General features: G+C 45.3%; 1 protein-coding gene across 1 annotated transcript in view; it reads right to left on the reverse strand.

The window, feature by feature from the left end:
* Positions 1-19703, reverse strand: part of BMPR1A (bone morphogenetic protein receptor type 1A) — a 183115-nt gene that overhangs the window by 58759 nt on the left and 104653 nt on the right. The window contains exon 4 of the mRNA XM_037904806.2: positions 6653-6815. Coding sequence (XP_037760734.1) covers positions 6653-6815 — 163 coding nt within the window. The remainder of the gene's footprint in view (positions 1-6652; positions 6816-19703) is intronic.

Raw genomic sequence — 19703 nt, forward strand, 5'->3', positions numbered from 1 at the left:
TACCACGCTACACACAACCACCAGAAGGTGCCTTGTGGTGAGAGGACACCCTTCACACTGCCTTAGCCCAGATAGCAACTTTGGGACAATTGCAGGTGGTAATAGGAAGTGGCCCACAGAGAGCAGCCTCTGGCTCTCATATCACTGATAAACCTCAAAGGGTCCTGAATAGGAGCCCAGTGGAGTGGAGGACCTGGACTCCCCTACCAACAACACCCTTACAAGTCACAGGCCTAAACTCTGACCACTAGGCAATGTTATCCTACCAACCAACCCCCAAGCAAGGACCGTCAGAAGGCAGTGTTGCCCTATAACCTGTCTATGGTATTTTCTCTTAGGGGCAGAAATATAAATGCTCAGTGTAAAGTGTAGTCCTCAAGTCTTTGAGGGAGTGGAGAGACTCATCCATCTTCTCAAAGAACAGACTGACAGCATCAAAGGGCAGATCTTGGAAGGTACTCTGCAAATCTCTAGATAAACTGGAGAACTGCAACCATGAGTCTCTCCTCATAACAATGGTCATAGTCAATCCCACAGACACAGTATCTGCTGCATCATCTGCAGTTTGGAGGAAAGTTTAAGCCCCCAATCTGCACTCATCCACTAAGATAATGCATGTGGCAAAAACAGCCTCATCCAGGAAGTAGAGGCAGCACTGATGTTAAGGGTCACTCACCAAAAAGAAGCAAGGACAGGAAGCAGTTTTTGAACCTGGGGAGCCTGGGCATAATCCCAGACTTCTTTGGGGGGAGGGCGGAGTCCCAGCGTAGGGAAGAAAATGGGAAAAAACACTAATCATCTTGTGCTAGACTATACTATAAAGAGTAGTAAAAACTAACTATATACAATATTTTACAGCAATGGTGCAGTAAAAAGAAGCTGAGGACACCAAAGATTCTGACTCAGGCCATGTGGTGGTAAGAAGGAATTGGCGAAGCAACATCCATACAACCTTTCATGCCTTTGGTTTAGAGCATTAGTAGAGCTACGGTGCACGTGGAGGCTAACGGACACTGCTTGCAAAAAAATTCCAGACTCAAATGCATGGTGCTCATGCATATCCCATGTGGGGAATACACACTAGGACCATCACTCGCAGAAGTGATAACTACCAGAAAGGCTGTCTTCACTGATAAATCTTATAAAGAACACGTAACTAGTGGCTCAAAGGGATGTTTCATATGCAGTTAAGGACTAGGTTCAGGTCCCAGCTAGGAGTAGGATTTCTGATTTGTGGGGAGATATTTGACAAATCACTAAGAATCTTACCATGACAGCTTGAGCAAAGAGTGAAAAATCCTCTACGGGCCTGGGAAAAGCTGTTACTGCTGCTAAGTGAACCCTAATGGAATTTATAGAGAAAGATCTGATGTTTTCAATTCCAACAGGTAATCCAATACACCAGGAAGAGAGCGAATCGGTGAAGTCTGCTGACTTCAACCAAAGATAATATCATATCCGCTGCAGGAAATAAGAATTTATTGTGAATTCTTTTATACTATTTAATAAAAAAACCCTGTACTTCTGAGGAACAGGATCTCTATTCCCGAGAACCACTGAGGACCATGCTTGGAGCCTCAGATTCCGTAGGTTGGGGTGAAATGTCCAACCTGCATCCTGAGTCAGTAGGCAAGGACTGACCGGAAGCCTCCACTCAGAATGACGGGCAATTCTGATTAGATAGCGATACCAGACTTATCTTGGCCATGTAGGTATAATCAATATGACTCTGACATGATCTGGTTGGGAACCTTTAACAGTAATGATGTCAGTGGATTTGCACAGAGAATTCCCTTTGTCCATGAGATGAGAAATGCATCCCCTAAGGATAGGGGATCGAGATCCGCTCTGGAGCAATACTGATACATTTTGCATTGGATGCCGTAGCGAACAGATCAACCTCTGGGAGCCCACAAGCTAAGAATATCATGTGAAAGACTCAGGAGTTCAGTTCCAATTTGTAATTCAGAAACAAAATGTCTGCTAAGGTCATCTGCCATGGTGTTCTGAATACCTGGGAGGTAAGAAGCGGAGATGGACTATGTTGTTGGATATGCACCAATTCCAGAATTGTATTGCTTCAGCCCGGAGAGATGGGGAACATTCTCTTCCGACTGTTGATATAATACATGCATGCCACATTGTCATTATTTTTACTTACTTCAATCTGATTGGAGGTAAAAAGTATAGGCAAGCATTTTTGACCACTCAATTCCAAAAGATTGATGTGGAGAAATTGTTCTTGCATTGCTCATTTGCCTTGCACCTTGTGAGTTCCAGCTGTGCCCCCAACCCAAAAGCAAAGCATCTGATATTATCACTATAATAGGGTGATTCTGAAAGAACAGAATACCTGCGCAGGTTTTGGTCAGGTCCTTCCACCAACTGGATGACTCTAGGACCCACTGGGGAACAGAGAGTAATCTGCCTAGGCTCTGCTTGCTTGGTTTGTAAACCGTTCAAAGCCATCCCTTTGACCTTGGAGATGTGATCTGGCATGCTGCACTACAAAGATTCAAGCTGATATCCATCCCAGCAATTGAAGACAAATCTCTTACTGTTACTTGGGGACTACCCTGAATCTTTGAGATGAGATTCACAAGAGTGGGAAATCTGTCATAAGGGAGATATGCTCTGCCTGTCACTGCAGAGAGGAGCTCCTATGAAGTCTAGGCCCCGTAGTGGAGTCAAAGCAGACTTTTTGAGGTTGATTTGAAGGTCCCGGCTCTGAAACAGAACACGTTATCTTTAATGATGCCTACACTTCCTGATATGATGTGCCCTGATCAACCACTCATCGAGGTATGGGAAAAGGATTATACCCAAATAATGTAGCAAGTACTGACAAAATCTTTGAGAATATCCTTGGGGCTGGAGATGGGCCAAAACAGCACATCCTGTATTGGTCAAGAAACCTCTTGTGTGAAGGATGAAGAGTGACATGAAAATATGCATCTTGTAGGTCAAGAGTTGCAAAATCAGTCTCCTAACTCTAATGAGAGAATGATTGCTGCAAGGGTCACCATCCTGAATTTCTGCTGTTTTACATATCTGTTTAGAAGCCTGGAGTCTAAAATTGACCTCCACTCTCCATTCTTTTTGGGAATCAGGGAGTACTCTGAATAGAATCCCCTTTCCCTGTGTTGTACAGGAACTAAATCTATTGCTCCTAAATGTAGATGTGAGGCCATCTCTTGTACCACCAATTGATTGTGAAGGGGTCCCCGAAGAGGGACAGGGAGGGGGGAAAGGGTAGGAGGGACAGATTTGAAATGGATAGCGTAACCAGATGTTATGGTTTCCAAAACCCATTTGTCAGATGTTATATTCTCCCAGGCAGCCTGAAAATGGGAGGTGGCATCTGAAAGGAGAGAGAATGGTAAGATATTGTAGCTGTAAAACCTGGTCGACTGGGTGGTTGATACTCTTGACCAAGCCAGCAAAACTATTGCTTGGAGGATGTGGATGGCTCATTAAATGTAGCCGAAGGAGAATTTTTTTTAGAAATTTTTTTTTTTTAGTATCTTGGTCTCTTAGACTGGAGTTCCGACGGTCCATGATACACTGAATATGGGGTTGGGTATGTGCTTCATGCCATCTGAGATCTACTAAATCCCCTCTTATTTACATGGGTATAAATTACGAGGAACTGCAGTGTGGCTCGAGTCCAAGTGTGGAGAGATCTATCAGTCAAGTCTGCAGAGAGCTTGCAACCATCAAAGTGGAGGTCTTCTACGGTTCTCTGAACCTCTCAAGGGAAGCCCGACAGCTGCAGCCAAGAAGCTGTTCTAATGACCACTGCAGTGCATAGAGACTATGCTGCAGTATCGGAAGTGTCCAAGGAGGCCTGGAGCAATGTCTTCGCCAAGAGCTAACCATCTTGTGCAATGGCCTTAAAATGGTCAAGATATTCCTCTGATGGGTGGTCAATTAAGGAATTAAATTTGTTGTAATTTAAATAGTCATATTGGGCCATGAGTGCATGATGGTTTGCTATTCTGAACTGAAGTGTGGCTGAAACATAGGATTTGAGACCAAAAATCAAGCCTCCTGTGATCCTTACTGTATAGGGTGGACTTTGAGCTACGTTATCTACCTCACCCATTTATTTACCTACAAAGACCCAAATTCAGGGTTATCTGTCCATGTAGAAGCTGATAAAAATCACTAACATAACCTGTAAATGTGAGCTCTATGCATAGCACTGCTATGTGACCTGGCTTTTAAGCAGTACAGGGAATATAACTCCCTCAACACAGGTCTCTACAGGCAGAAAAAAAACCAAACTGTTAACTTTTAAAAACTAAGTGTATCTACTGCATTAATAGCTTTGGATCTCAATAGTTTATGCTTTAACAAAAATACTTTTTTTATAGACTTCCATGTGCACAATGGGGATAGAAGTTAGAAACTGTATATTTTTGAGTATTTTACCATAAACATACTGCTCAAACAGAATGCATAAATGCTGTTAATTTTCCTGTAGTAGCAATAGTATACGGTAATAGTTCCATATGCACTGGTTATAGACCAATGAAGGAAAAAGGCTACAAGGATATTAAAAACCAACACCAGAGGGCGATAAAAAGCAACAAAATTTCTGATAGTATAAAGGAATTTAAAACCAAAATCATAATCCTTACCTCTAGTTTAGTATCTTCTACATTTAAAAGTTATAAACCTGAATGTTGTATATCATTTGTTCTAAAGATATGAAATTCCCTCAGAGATCTAGATAAATTGTTTCACATACAAGAGGCTGTAGCTGTAAGGACATTTCCCCTACTATTTATATCTTAATACATTTAATAACACAGTGATGATTAATAATACTTTGCAGCTTCTGTGCAAGGCCCTCAAAGCATTTTACAAACAATGATTTTAACATCACAATTCCTATACGAGACAGATGAGGATTATTCTTTCAATTTTAGAAGTAAGGACAGTGAGTCTCAGAGAAGCTAGATGACTTGCCCAATGGGACAAAGAAAGGCTGTGGAAGAGTAAAGAATATTACCTAGATTCTCTTGACCACCATATTCCTGGCTGGATTCTTAGTATATGGTGACTTTCTAAAATATGGGAAGTCTGTGACACATTTATAAAAATGGGTATATGCACATTTTAATATCTGTGTCAAAACGAAGGGACAAACTGTATAAAAAAGTAATATTAGAAAAAATATACATTGTTATATATCTCTGAAGTGTAATGTAAAATGATTACAAAATTCCAACTATCAAGGGAAAAGGGAGTGAGAGAAGGACCTTGAATGTCTCTGTTGGTTGGGGAGAGGGTGTTAAGGAGAAGAAACAGATGGCGTAAGGAAGAATGAAATAAAGGAGAAGAAAAGAAAGATGGGAAACTGCAAACAATTTTAAAATTATTACTCAAAACCACCACAAAAACCTGAGTAAGCTACAATTCCATCTTGGGGCTCTGGTGACATGAACAACTACTTAAGCTTTGCTCTTGTGGCCTGTCACCACCAGACTTCTTCAGTGCAATTTGAGATATATTTTAATAGCTGGGGGGAGCACTGGGCTGATTCTCTAGGCGATTATGCCACCGTGTGTATAAGCAGAGCAAAGTGACCTTAAGCTGGCTGGAAATAGCTAGTGGAGAATTCTCCCTCTAACAGGAGTTCTACACTAGCAGAAAGCTGGAGAAAGCAGCTCTGTCACTTTGTGCCAGACTCCCCACTCAGCACCTCCACTTTGGGGAAATGGATGGATGGAACATGGTTGGGTTGTGGATGGAAGGAACATGGTTAGGTTACATGGTTGGGTTAGTGGATGGAAGGAACATGGTTGGGTTGTAGGGCAAGGGTAAAATCAGGAGAGGAACAACACCTCTGTTACAGCCACTTCCTTCACTGTCATGCCAGTAGTGCAAATTAGGGCTGTTGCTGTTCAGCATAAAGGCCAAGCGGACCTGAAAAAAGGAACTACAGCCTGAGATCTTCCAACATCACTTTATTCGACAAGAATCACAGCCATTATTACCCAACATTAACATTCAGTATTTATACTTCATATGCTGTTTACTAAAACATTTTCTTCAGTTCACCAGATGTATAATTAATGCAAAAAACTATCTTAATGGAACTTAAACCTATTGAAGCTAAAAGGCTATCTCTGTTCTTCCTCTCAAACTCTTCTAAACCTTTGATTCAGCAGCTCTCCTTGGGATTTTCTCTTTCCAATCTATCCCTATCACTGCTACTGATGCATAAGTAATACGAAAAAACTTGAATTTAGTGATTATATAACAAGGGGTAATATGACATTTTGAGCACTAGTTGTATGAATATACAAGAAAATTCACATGAAACATTATCGAGAGATTTACATTTTGACCATGTATTACCTACTGTAGCTTCAACTGGATAAGTTTTTTATAATTTTGCCCTAAAGACAGTGTTGTTGGGACAAAAGGACTGCTTGTTATCACTCCCAAAATGGTTCCATTTCTGTGGTGGGAAAAATCACACATGCACACACTATCCTGAGAGCAGTTTTGTATCCTTTTAGGGAAAAGATTCTATAGAAACAAATAAATCTAATCAAATGGCTTGACAAACCCTAACAGTAGAATTAGAGAGAGAGAACCAAACTTTGCCAAACTTCTATATCTTGCGCAAACTACTTACATGCATGTGTTATTAATAGCATCATCCGGACAATGTCCTGAACAGTAGCACTGTAGAAAAGGTAAGGTGTCCTCTGGAGCCAATGTTACCCCATTTGCCTGTTTCTTCTGGTCAGGATTTGTCTTCATTCCCGTGCCATGGAGCATGCTGTCTAGATTTTGCCCTGTGTAAAAACATAAAAAGATTTTTTCCATATATGCTCTTTTTTTGCAACTAGATCAAGGGTCTCAAACTCAAATGACCACGAGGGCCACATGAGGACTAGTACATTGGCCCGAGGGCTGCACCACTGACCACCCCCGACCCGCTGTCCTGGCCGCGCCCCCACTCCACCCCTTCCAAGAGGCCCCGCTCCTACCCCGCCTCTTCCCACCCCTTCCCTGCCCCCATTCCAACCCCTTCCGCAAACATATTTCTGGGCCCCTATGTGGTCATTGTGGGCTCCGAGTGTGGATCTGGTGTGGCAGTGCCATTGGTGCCATAGTATACCCGTTACTGAATCTCAAAGACATTTTTCATTTTGATCACACACCTCTACATGACTATATGCATTGCCATACGCAGCTCCCTCAGCCCCCAGTTTTTCTCATTGAGCTGTACACCCATATGGGTATACCAGTGTCCACAGTGAGCAGAACTTTCATAGTGATCAGGGAAACTCCCCACAGATTTATCTCCTTCCTCATTCAGACCTTCTATAGCCACGTCTCCATTACCACCCTATGTCACCAGTCACCGTATGTGGCCCTAGTCTCAGCCCAAAGTTCCAAAGCCAGCAGATACCTGATCAGTTCTGACAAATCCCTCCCTCAGCACCCATCCTGCCATTTGAGCAAGCCACTTGCAAACACCATTTCCCCAAATGAGGACTTAGCCCTTGGGAATCTGAAGACACCAGCCTTTCTCCCTCTGCTCCCTGATCACCACTGCCTCTCCCCATACTTGTTTCCTTTCTACTTTGGACATGCTCCCCAACCAGCTGGGGCTATTCTCCCACTGCAAGCCTAACCTGCTTCCTCTTTCCCTGCTCCCCTTGACATTCCTTTCCTACTGGTAACCTCTGTTCCTTGAGATTAACTCCAGTTTATCTGCTCTAGCTTAATAGCCCCCAGTAGTCACAGAGCCACCCGCAGCTTCTCTGGCTATAGCCATGTGGCCAATTGCCAGAGGCCAGCCTTAGCTAGCTGCAGCTGCTAGCAAGGGAGGGGTGGCAATTCTAAGGCTGAGCATGCTTGAACCTTGCAACTGTGGCACTAGGAACTCTAAATCCTCAGTGCTGGCTCTAGGCAGCTGCAGACTCTGCAGTTATGCACTTCCCTCCTCTAGGCCATGGCTTTAAGTACCTGAGATGCCCATCACCTGCAGCAGAGGCCACCAATTCCCATGTACCCCTCAGCTAGCACAGTCGTGCAGAAAGTGCAGCCTGCATGATTTTGGAGGCTGGGGTGCCAGGAGGTTCCCATCCCTAAGCAGCAGCTCTGCAACAAGCTCACATGCCCCCCCCTCCGCTGTGGGACCAGGACCCTGTGAAGACAGTGGAGTTACCCTGTGTATAACCAGTTCTGTCCAAAGCCTCTTGAAGTGAGTGGGAGTCTTTTCATTGTCTTTAATGGGCTATGTATAGAAGCAAAAGGACCTCACTCTAGACTCTAGGAGCAAAGTGAATTCTCTGGTGCCCTGGTTTACTATTGTAACAGGAAGGTCTCACATTACCTAGTGAATAAGCAACACCTCCTACAGCACCTAACCTTTTCTGAGAAGCCTCCTACCCAATTACTAAATGTAAACCTGCTTTGCTTACAAGGGCTGAAAATATCAGGTAGTGTGGTCACAAAAGCAAGGCACTTCTGAATTCAGTAAGAAATTTTGGATGTGCACAGAACACAGACAGGACTGGTTCCTGCATGGTTACAGAACTGCAGTAAAGTGGAACAATTTTCAGTTTGTGTGATTGGAGGATATCTGGATCCATATTATAAGACTGTCCTACACAAATGAGGAAAAGTTGAGGTGCCTTTATTATTCTTTTGTTCCACTCTTCGTTTCTATGGGGAATTTGCCAATGCAGTATTACTGTCTTCCTTTTAAACAAACAAAACTAAAAAAAAAAAAACCCCAAAACCAAAAAAAAAAAAACTGGTAACGGCTGTTGAAAATAGCAATTCCAGTCCTCGCTAGCACTGGGAAGACCCCAGCATTTGTTGCTCAATTTTATCCTACTTTTTCTACAGCAAATTACAGTGTATCAGCATATTTGATTTGGGAGAAATGAAGTAACAGCTGCCCAAATTGAGCTTGAGCACTCCTGAATTTTGAGGGTGTTCAAATCTGGAAGGCAGGTGCTAGATTCCCTTTCTGAATATTAGATAAATCTGGAAAGGAAAAGCCAATTTCTACTTTCATGGCTTAGAAGTGGAAATCCTCCTGTACTGTATCTGAAGCTGCCCAGGTCCTCTAGCAAAGCCTCCCCTCCCTTACTTTTCATTTTAACTTCTGGAGGGATCCACATACCTCCCTTGCTAGGCTTAAGATAGAGAGGTGCACTGTCCATTTAGTCCACCCAGTTCCTTCTTTGGGGACTGCCAGGCGAGGTCACACCAGCATCCCTAATCCAGTCTGGGAAAGTCTTCTGAGGGTGATATCTGGGCCAAAGCCTTCTACTCCTTGGGTATACTTGTTCCCCATTCACAGTGCCACCCCCTTCTAGCAGCCAGCTCTCCATTCACAGCAAGCTACGGTGCATAGGGTCTCAGCTTCCCCACTCCCTCCCGCTCCCTTTCCTGTTGATAGCGGCTAAGGGAATGTTGGGAAATTTAGTTCCTTCCGTGCTCCAAGGCCAGCACTATAGGCAGGGAACTGGCCAAGGCACTACAGTTCCCAGGGCCCCGTGGGTTCTCAGCTCCCACGCTGGATCCCTGCTGCTCTGAGGCTCCGTTTCTGCAGCACAGAGAGGGGAGGAAGTGAGTGTTATGGGCCCCCTTCTGAGTTTGGGCCTGGCGCTATGGCACCATGGTAAATCCAGTACTGTGTGTTATACAGGAGAGAAGACTAGATGATCACAGTGGTGTCGTCTGGCTTTATAATCTATGAATCTCTCACCCTCTACTAATGTCCATGGCTCACATGTCCTCAGAGGCTGAATTGAGGTTTGCAGACATCACATCCTGATCCAGTGAACCTCGCATTTGAGCTGTGGGAGTTTGCAACAGTCTTGTGTTGGAAGCTTAAGATGCTAGAAAGGAGTCCAGCATATATGACTGTGACTGAATGAACCCCTGTATTCACACGATAATAATCTTTGTACAGCATGCGCTTTGTAAGGTATCATTTGAACGCTAACAACTTGCTGGTCAAAAATATCATGGTGAAATGTAGGTAGCAACATTATATGTAAATCACGACTGAAGTGTGTTTACCAGAGACGTCTGGGGAGTAGGTAAACCTGTTTCTCAAAGGACAAGCTGACGCCTCTGCTCAGGTGTCATCAAAGCTGATGGGCAATCACCTGTCAAGTAGCCATTCTTTTGCAAAGAAGCGGGGAAGGAACAGATTGAGCTGCATTTTAGCAAACAACAACATGGAACCTCTCACCACCAGACTCCTTGTCTCTGACCTCCCAAGGGGAATGAACTTTATCTAAGGTAATACTCAGGAAAATGCATTTCGAAGATGGACTGAACTATAAATGTGAGAGACAAGAACAGTCCAAGGTACCTCTCCCTGTCCATCTCTCTCTTTCATCTAAGATGACAAAAGCCACAGCTTTTGGACTTTGGGAGCAGATCCTGGCCTGAGAATTTGGTCAGCAATGTTACTGGGAACATGTGTTAAAGAACTTCATCTTGAACCAATTCTAGTTTAAGTTTTAATACTAGGAAACATTTTTTCTTTATTTCTCTTGTAACCATTTCTGATTTTAATTCTTTTTGGAAGTGTGTTGGGGTCATCCTGCAAGTGGTAACCAGGGTTGGTGGAAACCAGAATGTGACTGGAGTGTGCTGGCACGCTGCAACTATACACAGACATTCAGGGTGTGACCCACATATTGCCTGGTTGTTTGTGAGGGGTCCAAGTTAGGAGTTACAGCAGCAAAGCAAAGTTCCAGGGCAAGAGCGACACACCCCCTCACTGGTCTGGAGTGCATCTTGGAATGTCATAATGGCATTTTTAGAAAAATCCAGTTACAACTCAGTGGACAGAAATATGTCTTCTCAAAAAGCAGTATGGCTTTTACTATACCGTACACATTTATTTTGTCTTCAAATGTCAGTCGAACACAAAAGTCAGCTAAAATGGCCTATTTCACAGATTGATAGGGTTGTCAAATCCACCAAGAACTAACTTTATAGTAATAAGGACATTGTTCTAACATTATATTTCATCCTCTTAAAACGGTGTGTTAGATTAGCCCTTACACTTTTCACAAGTATTTCATCTCAAATGTGGCTGTGAAACTTGATCTCATTTCTCTCATCACATAGACCTGCAGACTTCACCACCAGATAAGTACAGCATACTAAGTGTATTTTCCAGCTGCAACTATTTCCTTTCAAATAATTAAAGAAAATGTGTCTAGTTCAGACGTTACTAATTAAAAAAAATACCCCGAAAACAATGGCAAAAAGTTACAGCAAAACTTCCCATGTTTTACATTATAATAATATTAATATTCAACTAGTCTCACCAATGTTCTTATGTTAGTCATATTTTTATCTGAAATATTTCTAAGAAAGGTGCATGTAAACATAAATGATTGCTATGCTCAAGGCTCAGTGTGCTATGCAGCATGTTAGACTTAAGTGTACACCACATCCCATGATTTATGTGGCAAGTATCCTAAATTTATTCAGCACTGACGCCTCTAATCTCTTTCCCTTCTATTTATCTCTGCTGTAGTTCCCTTCTGAACAAGTCTGAAATGTCATTTCAGTACCAGATTGCTGCTGATATAATGAATGTGGAAACAAAGTACTTAAGAGGCACTACATAGCTCTGATCAATTTAGAGAACAGACTACGTAGCTCCTCCTTTTAGTCTTACAGAACTAAAAAAGAGTTTGTTGCTGAATACTAAGTGATACCTAACTTTTTCAGTCCACTATCCTGTGATGTGCTAGGCCTTGAAACACTGAGGGCAGTAGGTCACCAACTGGTAGATCATGATCAGTCAGTCAATCACCGAGCCTCTGGCAGTCTATTGCAGTCTCCGTCCGCTAAAAGTCCGACAGGACAGGGGGGCTAAGGCAGGCTCCCTGCCTGCCCTCACCCCGTGCCACTTCCAGAAGCGGCTGGCATGTCCCTGCATATGGGAGGAAGGGGTGGGAGGTCTCTGCGCACTGTTCCTGCCTGTAGGCACCACCCCCGCAGCTCACATTGGCCAGGAACGGGGAATTGCGGCCAGTGGGAGCTGCGGCAGCAGTACCTGCAGGGAGAGGAAGAGCTCAGAGCCATGCCTGCCCCCCCACCCCAGGGGCCACAGGGATGTGCCGGCAGCTTCCCGGAGTGGCACGGGCTGGGGCAGGCAGGGAGCTTGCCTTACCCCGCTGTGCTGCCGCCTGAGGTAAGCATCGCCCAACCCACTGCCCCAGCCCTGAGCCTCCCGGAGCCATCACCTCGTATCCCCTCCTGCACCCAAAACCCTCTCCTACACACCAACCCCCTGTCCAAGCCCTGAGCTCCCTCCCAGAGCCAGTACCCCATACCTCCTCCTGAACCCCGAGCCCCCTCTGCACCCCAACTCCCTGCCCCATCGCGGAGCCTCCTCCTACACCCAAACTCCCTCCCAGAGCTTGCACCCCAATCCCCTGCCCCAGGCTCAGCCTGGAGCCCCCTCCCACACTCCGAATTCCTCAGCACCGTGCGTAAGACCCAACGGTCTGACATAATGGTGAACCACGCATGGGAGAAACGGGACAGGCGGTTCAGGAAACAAAGGGACAGATCCAGTGTCTGGTCTGGTACGCGGTCTTCGAGCACACCTTCAAAAGCCTGGCTTAGTGCCCGGCTGGGGTTTGTGCTGGCCTTGGTTCTGGCCCGGCGCATTATTGTTACTGTTATTGTTGAGCCGTCGCCTGTTATCCCTGCCTCGCCTTCAGTAAGGCTATGGCGAGGCTGGTACTGGCGTTGAGGGGGAGGCTGTGGCTTAAAGGGCTTCCTCTGGGTCGCCGGGGTGTGCATACCCAGTGACTTAAGTGTAGCTCACGAGTCCTTGAGGCTGTACAACCTCATGTCTGTCTGGTCTGAGAAGAGCCCGGACCCTTTGAAGGGGAGGTCTTGGAGTGTATTCTGGACCTTGGGCGGCAGGCCTGACTCCTGGAGCCACACCGAGCACCTCATGACCACCCCTGATGTGACTGTTCTAGCCACCATGTCTGCTGAATCCAGGGAGGCCTGGAGAGAGGTCTTGGCTACTGTCTTGCCCTTGTCCACCAGGGCCGTGAACTGCTGTTGGGAGCCTTGCGGGAGGTTGTCCTTAAACTTCCCCACTGCCGCCCAGGAGCTGAAATTGTGCCTGTTGAGGGTGGCCTGATGGTTCGCAATCCTCAACTGAAGGCCCCCGGATGAGTACACCTTTCTGCCAAAAAGGTCCAGGCATTTCGCCTCCTTAGCCTTAGGGGCTGTGGCCTGCTGTCCATGCCACTCCCTTTCGTCTACCGCTGAGACGACTAGGGAGCATGGACTTGGGTGGCAGAACAGGAACACATAGCCCTTAGATGGGGCAAAGTATTTACGCTCCACTCCTTTGGCCATTGGAGCGCTGGAGGCCGGGGTCTGCCATATGGTCTTATAGTTGGACTGAATGGTCTTAATGAGCGGGAGCGCTATTCTGGATGGACCTTTGGGGCTCAAAATGTCCACCATGGAGTCCTCCTGCTCAATCGTCTCCTCGGCCTGCAACCCCAAGTTCTGGGCAACCCTGCGCAACAACTCCTGGTGGGCTCTATGGTCTATCGGTGGAGGGCTGGACACCTCTGTACCCGCCACCGCCTCATCCGGGGATGACTAAGAGGTTAGCTGCTGCTCGACCCCCTCTGGTTGGTCCTCCTGCTCCCCTTCTCCCGTGGGAGGGGCCCCCCGGCTCAGGCCGGGCACGGAGTCCATTGGACAGCACCGGACTCGGTGCCAGTCTCTCCGGTTTATCCTGGGGGGATGCTGGAGGCCTGGATACTGTAACCTCTGGCACCGTCTGGCATCGGTGTGGGGACCAGGACCGCTGCACCGAGTAACTTGCCCTGGACGGGGCCCCTTGGCACTCCTGATAGGCCCAGGGGGTCCAGAAAGGCCAAGAGCCTGGTGGCCCCCATTGTCATTTCCAGCCTACTTGAGGGTCCCTGCTGTCCGGGGCCCGGTGCGGGTAGCTATAGCGGCCGGAGTCGGCGCTGGACTGCAGCGATGCCGATTGCCAAGGCCACGGCGGTGCCAACGATCTGCGCTGGTGGGAGAATGAGCGGCTCCTGGCTGAGCGGGAGCAGGAGCAGTACCGGTATCCCCGGGACTGGGATCTGGACCGGTGCTGGCGTTCCCTGGTCCCGGACCGTCTGTGGGAGTCCTCTGAAGAGGGCCATCTCAACACCTCCCGGTGCCGGTCTCTGGGTGGTGCCGGAGAGCGGTGTGCCCTTTCCAGTGCTTCCTCACGCCGACCCACTCCCGGTGCCACGACCTCCTTCTGGGCCACTGGCAACTGTGAGTCCGTGGAGTCGGAGCTCGACCGGGACCAACTCCGGGAGCGGTGCCGGAACGGCGTCCTCGAGTGGCACACCATTGCCGGCTTACCCCTCAACAGCACCTGAGGCATGGGTGCTGGAGGGTTCTCCCCAAACGAGAGGGGGCTCGCTGCTGACAGCTCGATGAGGTCCTCTGCAGCCTCAAAGGTGCCAGGCATGGAGGGCTGATCCGTTATGCCCTCGAGCCCATCGTCCGCACTGATGCTCGGTGAGACTTGTGCTGCTGGGACTGCTGGTATCAGAGCCAGTACTGCGGCCTTCCCGCTCCTATCAGCGCTCAGGGCTTTGGGAGGCACTGGCCTCCTGTGCGGGGAACAACTGCGCCTTCCTTTCGGCTGCGCTGGGGGCCTCACCGGGGAGGACCGAGCGGTGCCGGGGCCTAGTCTGGCGCTCTGGGGCCGACAGTTTACGGTGCTTAGCAGGTGCTGGGTCTCTTAATGGCTCCGGGGCACTACGCACCGAGGAAGCCTGAGCCGGCGTTGGGCGCTCCGGGCCCGGTGGCTGCAATGCGGCCTCCATCAACAGCTGCTTTAAACGAAAGTCTCTTTCTTTCCATGTTCTTGGCTTAAACGCCTTGCAAATCCTCCACCGTTCAGTTTGATGCCCGTCCCCCACGCAACACAGACACAAGTCGTGCATGCAGCGTGCACACACCTAATGTGGAACGGACGTGAACAAGCACTCAAAGAAGAACCTTCCTTGCTACAATTTAAGCCCACTGCTTCTTGTCTTATCCTCAGAGGTTAACAACAATAATTTTTCTTGCTCCTCCTTGAAACAATCTTTTATGTCCTTGAAAACTGTTATACTCTCCTCCGCCCCCTCACCTCGTCTTCTCTTCTCCAGACTAAACAAAGCCAATTTTTTCAATCTTTCCTCATAGGTCATGTTTTCTAGACCTTTAATCATTTTTGTTGCTCTCCTCTAGACTTCTTCAATTTGTCCACAGTACTCCAGTTGAGGCCTTCTCAGCATGGAGTAGAGGAGAAAAATTACTTCTCATGTCTTGCTTACAACAATCCTGCTAATACATCCCAGAATGATGTTCACTTTTTCTTGCAACAGTGTTATACTGTTGACTCATACTTTAACTTGTGATCCACTAAAACCTCCAGATTCTTTTCCGCAATATTCCTTCCTAGGCAGTCATTTCCCATTTTGTATATGTGCAACTGATAGTTCCTTCCTAACTGGAGTGCTTTGCATTTGTCCTTATTAATCTGCCTCCTATTTACTTCAGACCATTTCTCCAGATCATTTTGAATTTTAATCCTATCCTCCAACACACTTGCAACCTCTTCCAGCTTGGTATTGTCCACACACTTTATCAGAATACTCTTTATGACATTATCTAAATCATTGATGAAAGTTCTTGAACGGAACCAGACCAGGCCCAAAATCCCTGTGGGACCCCACTCGATCTGCCCTTCCAGCTTGACTGTGAACCCACTGATAACTCTCTGGGAACGGTTTTCCAACCAGTTATGCACCCACCTTACAGTAGCTCCATCTAGGTTGTATTTCCCTAGTTTGTTTATGAGGTCATATGAGACAGCATCAAAAGCATTACTACAGTCAAGATATACCACATCTACCACTTCCCCCCATCCACAAGGCTTGTTACTCTGCCAAAGAAAGCTATTAAGTTGGTTTGACACAATTTGTTCTTGACAAATCCATGCTGACTCTTACTTATCACCTTATCTTCCAGATGTTTACAAACTGATACCTTGATAATTTGCTCCATTATCTTTCCGGGTACTGAAGTTAAGCTGACTGGTTTCTAATTTCCCAGGTTGTCCTTATTCCCCTTCTTACAGATTGGCACTATATTTGCTCTGCTCCAGTCCTCTGGAAGCTCTCCCATCTTCCATGACTTCTCAAAAATAATCACTAATGGCTCAAATATCTCCTCAGTCAGCTCCTTGAGTATTCTAGGATGTATTTAATCAGGCCCTGGTGATTTAAAGACATCTATCTTATTTAAGTAATTTTTAACTTGTTCTTTACCTATTTGAGCCTCAGATACTACTTCATTTTCACTGGTGTTCACTATGTTAGACATCCAATCGCTATTAAACTATTTGGTAAGAACTGAAATAAAGTCATTTAGCATTTCTGCCATTTCCACATTTCTGTTATTGTCTTTCCCTCTTTCATTCAGTAACAGGCCTACCCTGTTCTTGGGTCTTCCTTATGCTTCTAATGTATCTGCAGAATGTTTTCTTGTTGCCTTTTATCTCTTTCGCTAGTTTAATCTTGTTTTGTGCCTTGGCCTTTCTAATTTTGTCCCTACATGTTTGTGGTTGTTTAGGTCAAATTACAAAGGATGAATATAGTTTCCACTTTTTGTAGGACTCCTTTTTGAGTTTCAGATCATTGAAGATCTACTGGTTAAGCCAGTGTGCTCTCTTGCCATACTTCCTACCTTCCCTATGCACTGAAATAGTTTGCTCTTGTGCACTTAATAATGTCTCTTTGAAAAACTGCCAACTCTCTTGAACCTTTTTGTCACCGTAGACTTGCTCCCCATGGGATCTTACCTACCAACTCCCTGAGTTTGCTAAAGTCTGCCTTCTTGAAATCCATTACCTATATTGTGCAGTTGTCCATCCTACCATTCCTTACAATCATGAACTCTTATCATTTCATGATCACTTTCATCTAAGCTGCCTTCCACTTTCAAATTCTCAACCAGTTCCTCCCTATTTGTCAAAATCAAATTAGAAGAGCCTCTCCTCAGTTGCCTTCCCCACCTTCTGAAATTAAAAAAAATGCACCAATGCATTCCAAGAACTTGTTGGATAATCTGTGCCCTGCTGTATTATTTTCCCAAAAGATGTCTGTGTAGTTGAGGTCCCCATCACCACCAAATCCTGTTGTCACACACTGTATCATATGATAAATTTTGTACAAGTTATGCCTTGTGAGGTATTATTTGAAAACCTGGGTGGATAAAAATCAATGATTTAAAAAAAAATTGGATTTTTTTATTTAAATCCAATTTTTTTTTATAAAATGCTTTTTGAGGAAAAAACCTACGTAAAGATAGTGTTAATTAAGATACATTATAGCTCAAAGATTTCTCATCATGGAATACGGATTATAAATTCTGATTCCATAGTATGAGACAATATATTCATGTAATGTTTAAGAAAAGTTTTGTTAATGAGTTCCAATAGTTCATGGATTAGGGACCCAATTTTATGGGGTTCCAGGGGCTTCTGTATAGATTATTTAGGTTAATCTTTCTATCTACTGTGACAGACCCAGACCAGTGGGATACAAGAGTCTGGTAGAAGGCAAATATATTGGCCACTGGATGAACAGTTTTCTGTTGCCTGAGTGACCAGAGCAGGGGCTGCCCTAGAGAAATCAGGAACCTGCCAGAACCAATTAAGACAGGCAAGCTAATCAAAACACCTGGAGCCAATTAAGAACTTTCTAGATTCAATTATGGCAGGCAGGCTAATCAGGACACCTGGTTTAAAGAGGACCTCCCATCAGTTAGCAGGGGGGCGCGCCAGGAGCAGGGAGTGAGAAGGCGTGCTGCTGGAGGAGTGAAGAGTTCAAGCGTGATCAGGCTTCAGGAGGAAGATCCTGCAGTGAGGATAAAGAAGGTGCTGGGGGGAAGGCAATGGGGAAGTAGCCCAGGGAGTTGTAGCTGTCACACAGCTGATACAGGGAACATTGTGGACAGCTGCTATCCACAGGGCCCTGGGCTGGAACTTGGTATAGAGGGTGGGCCCGGGTTCCCCTTTCATCCCCTCAACTCCTGATCGGACACAGGAGGAGTTGACCTGGTCTGTGAGAAACACCAGAAGGTGGGACACAGAGACTGCGGGGATTGTTCTCCTTTTCCCCCATGCTGGCCAGTGATGAGATTAGCTGAGTGGACGGCAGGTTTGAACCACTAGCAAGAGTGGCCAAACGGAGGGCTGCCTGAGGCAAGCAAATCCTCCAATAAGTGCAGGACCCACCAAGACAGAGGAGGAACCTTGTCACACTACCCAATGGGACACAGTGCTCAGTCTAGAAGAGATCATCAGAGATGCTTAGTTTTGCAGTTCTCAGACTGTGGATTTGTGTCTCCAGAGATAACATGCTTGTTAACAGCAACAATGTTTTAAAATAAATAAATAAATATATAGAGGTGAAAAGTAACAGACTTCAACCCGATTGTCCCTCTGCAAATTTGCGTACACAGAGTCAATCCCTTACTGCTCTCTAAAAGTGCAAAATTTCAGAAAGTTCAATGAATAGAAGATTGTTGGGGGCGGAACAGAGCTAAAATATTTCATTTAACTATTTTAGTTAAAAACAATTTTAATAAAAACAAACCTGATTTTAAAAAACTTGAATGTTTAAATAAATTCAAAAATTCATATGCTTATTTTGTTAAAATATTGTATGTTTGCTGTTGAAGAAAAAAATCCAGAATACCTAACATTGTTGCTTTAGTTAAATAAAACAATTTAAATGTCTGTCTGGTAATGTTCTCCTAATACAGCAGGGCAAGAAAATCCTCCAAATATTAATGATTAACCTGTTGAATTGGAGATAGTTCACCTCCCAATGACTTCGTAAATATCTGCTTCAATTACCTTTGGTAATGAAATAACCAAACAATCATTCATTTTTTGATATAGCAGTAAAACTAACCTGAAAAGTTTTCAAAATAAGTCACTTTAAAATGTATAGTGTGTACCTTCTAAAAATGAAACCTACATCTATTTCTGAGTTGTGAAGAATACCTATTAAGGTTAAAACAACCAACAAGAAAGCACTTTTATGTAGAAATCCATGATTAAATAGAGTCTTCCTGACTAGTGATTTAAATCAAATTCACCCTGCATCTGTCGTAATCAACAAAGTTCTGCCACATGTAAGTGGGTTGAAGCTGTTGCGCAGTCAGTTTTCCTCCCGTAAAGGCATTACTACAAGTAGTGCTGCAGTAATGAAGAAGCTCTGTGAAAGGGGGTTCTTTCACTCTCCACTACCAAGAAGGAAATGACTGGACTGATCAGACGGCAGCATTTATACTGTGTGGACACAGTACCACACCACGATAGGGGACCTTCCTTTTGCCCTATCGTGCTACCGCAGCCTTAGGGGACAACATTCTTTAACAGCTGTGGTAGTTCTGCCAGTTAGGTAAGACCCAGAAGTGAGAATTCTGGAAGACTGTATCTCGAAAGCAATTTGTAAACCCCCCCCCCCCCCCCCAACTTCCAGAGAAATTTTTACTATGGGAAAAATGTGGCATGCAAAATGAGAAGTGGAATAGTTTGATTTTGGTGAAGTTAGGGGGAGGAGAAGAAAAATTAG

This window comes from Chelonia mydas, chromosome 7, assembly GCF_015237465.2.
Source record: "Chelonia mydas isolate rCheMyd1 chromosome 7, rCheMyd1.pri.v2, whole genome shotgun sequence".
Lineage (NCBI taxonomy): Eukaryota > Metazoa > Chordata > Testudines > Cheloniidae > Chelonia > Chelonia mydas.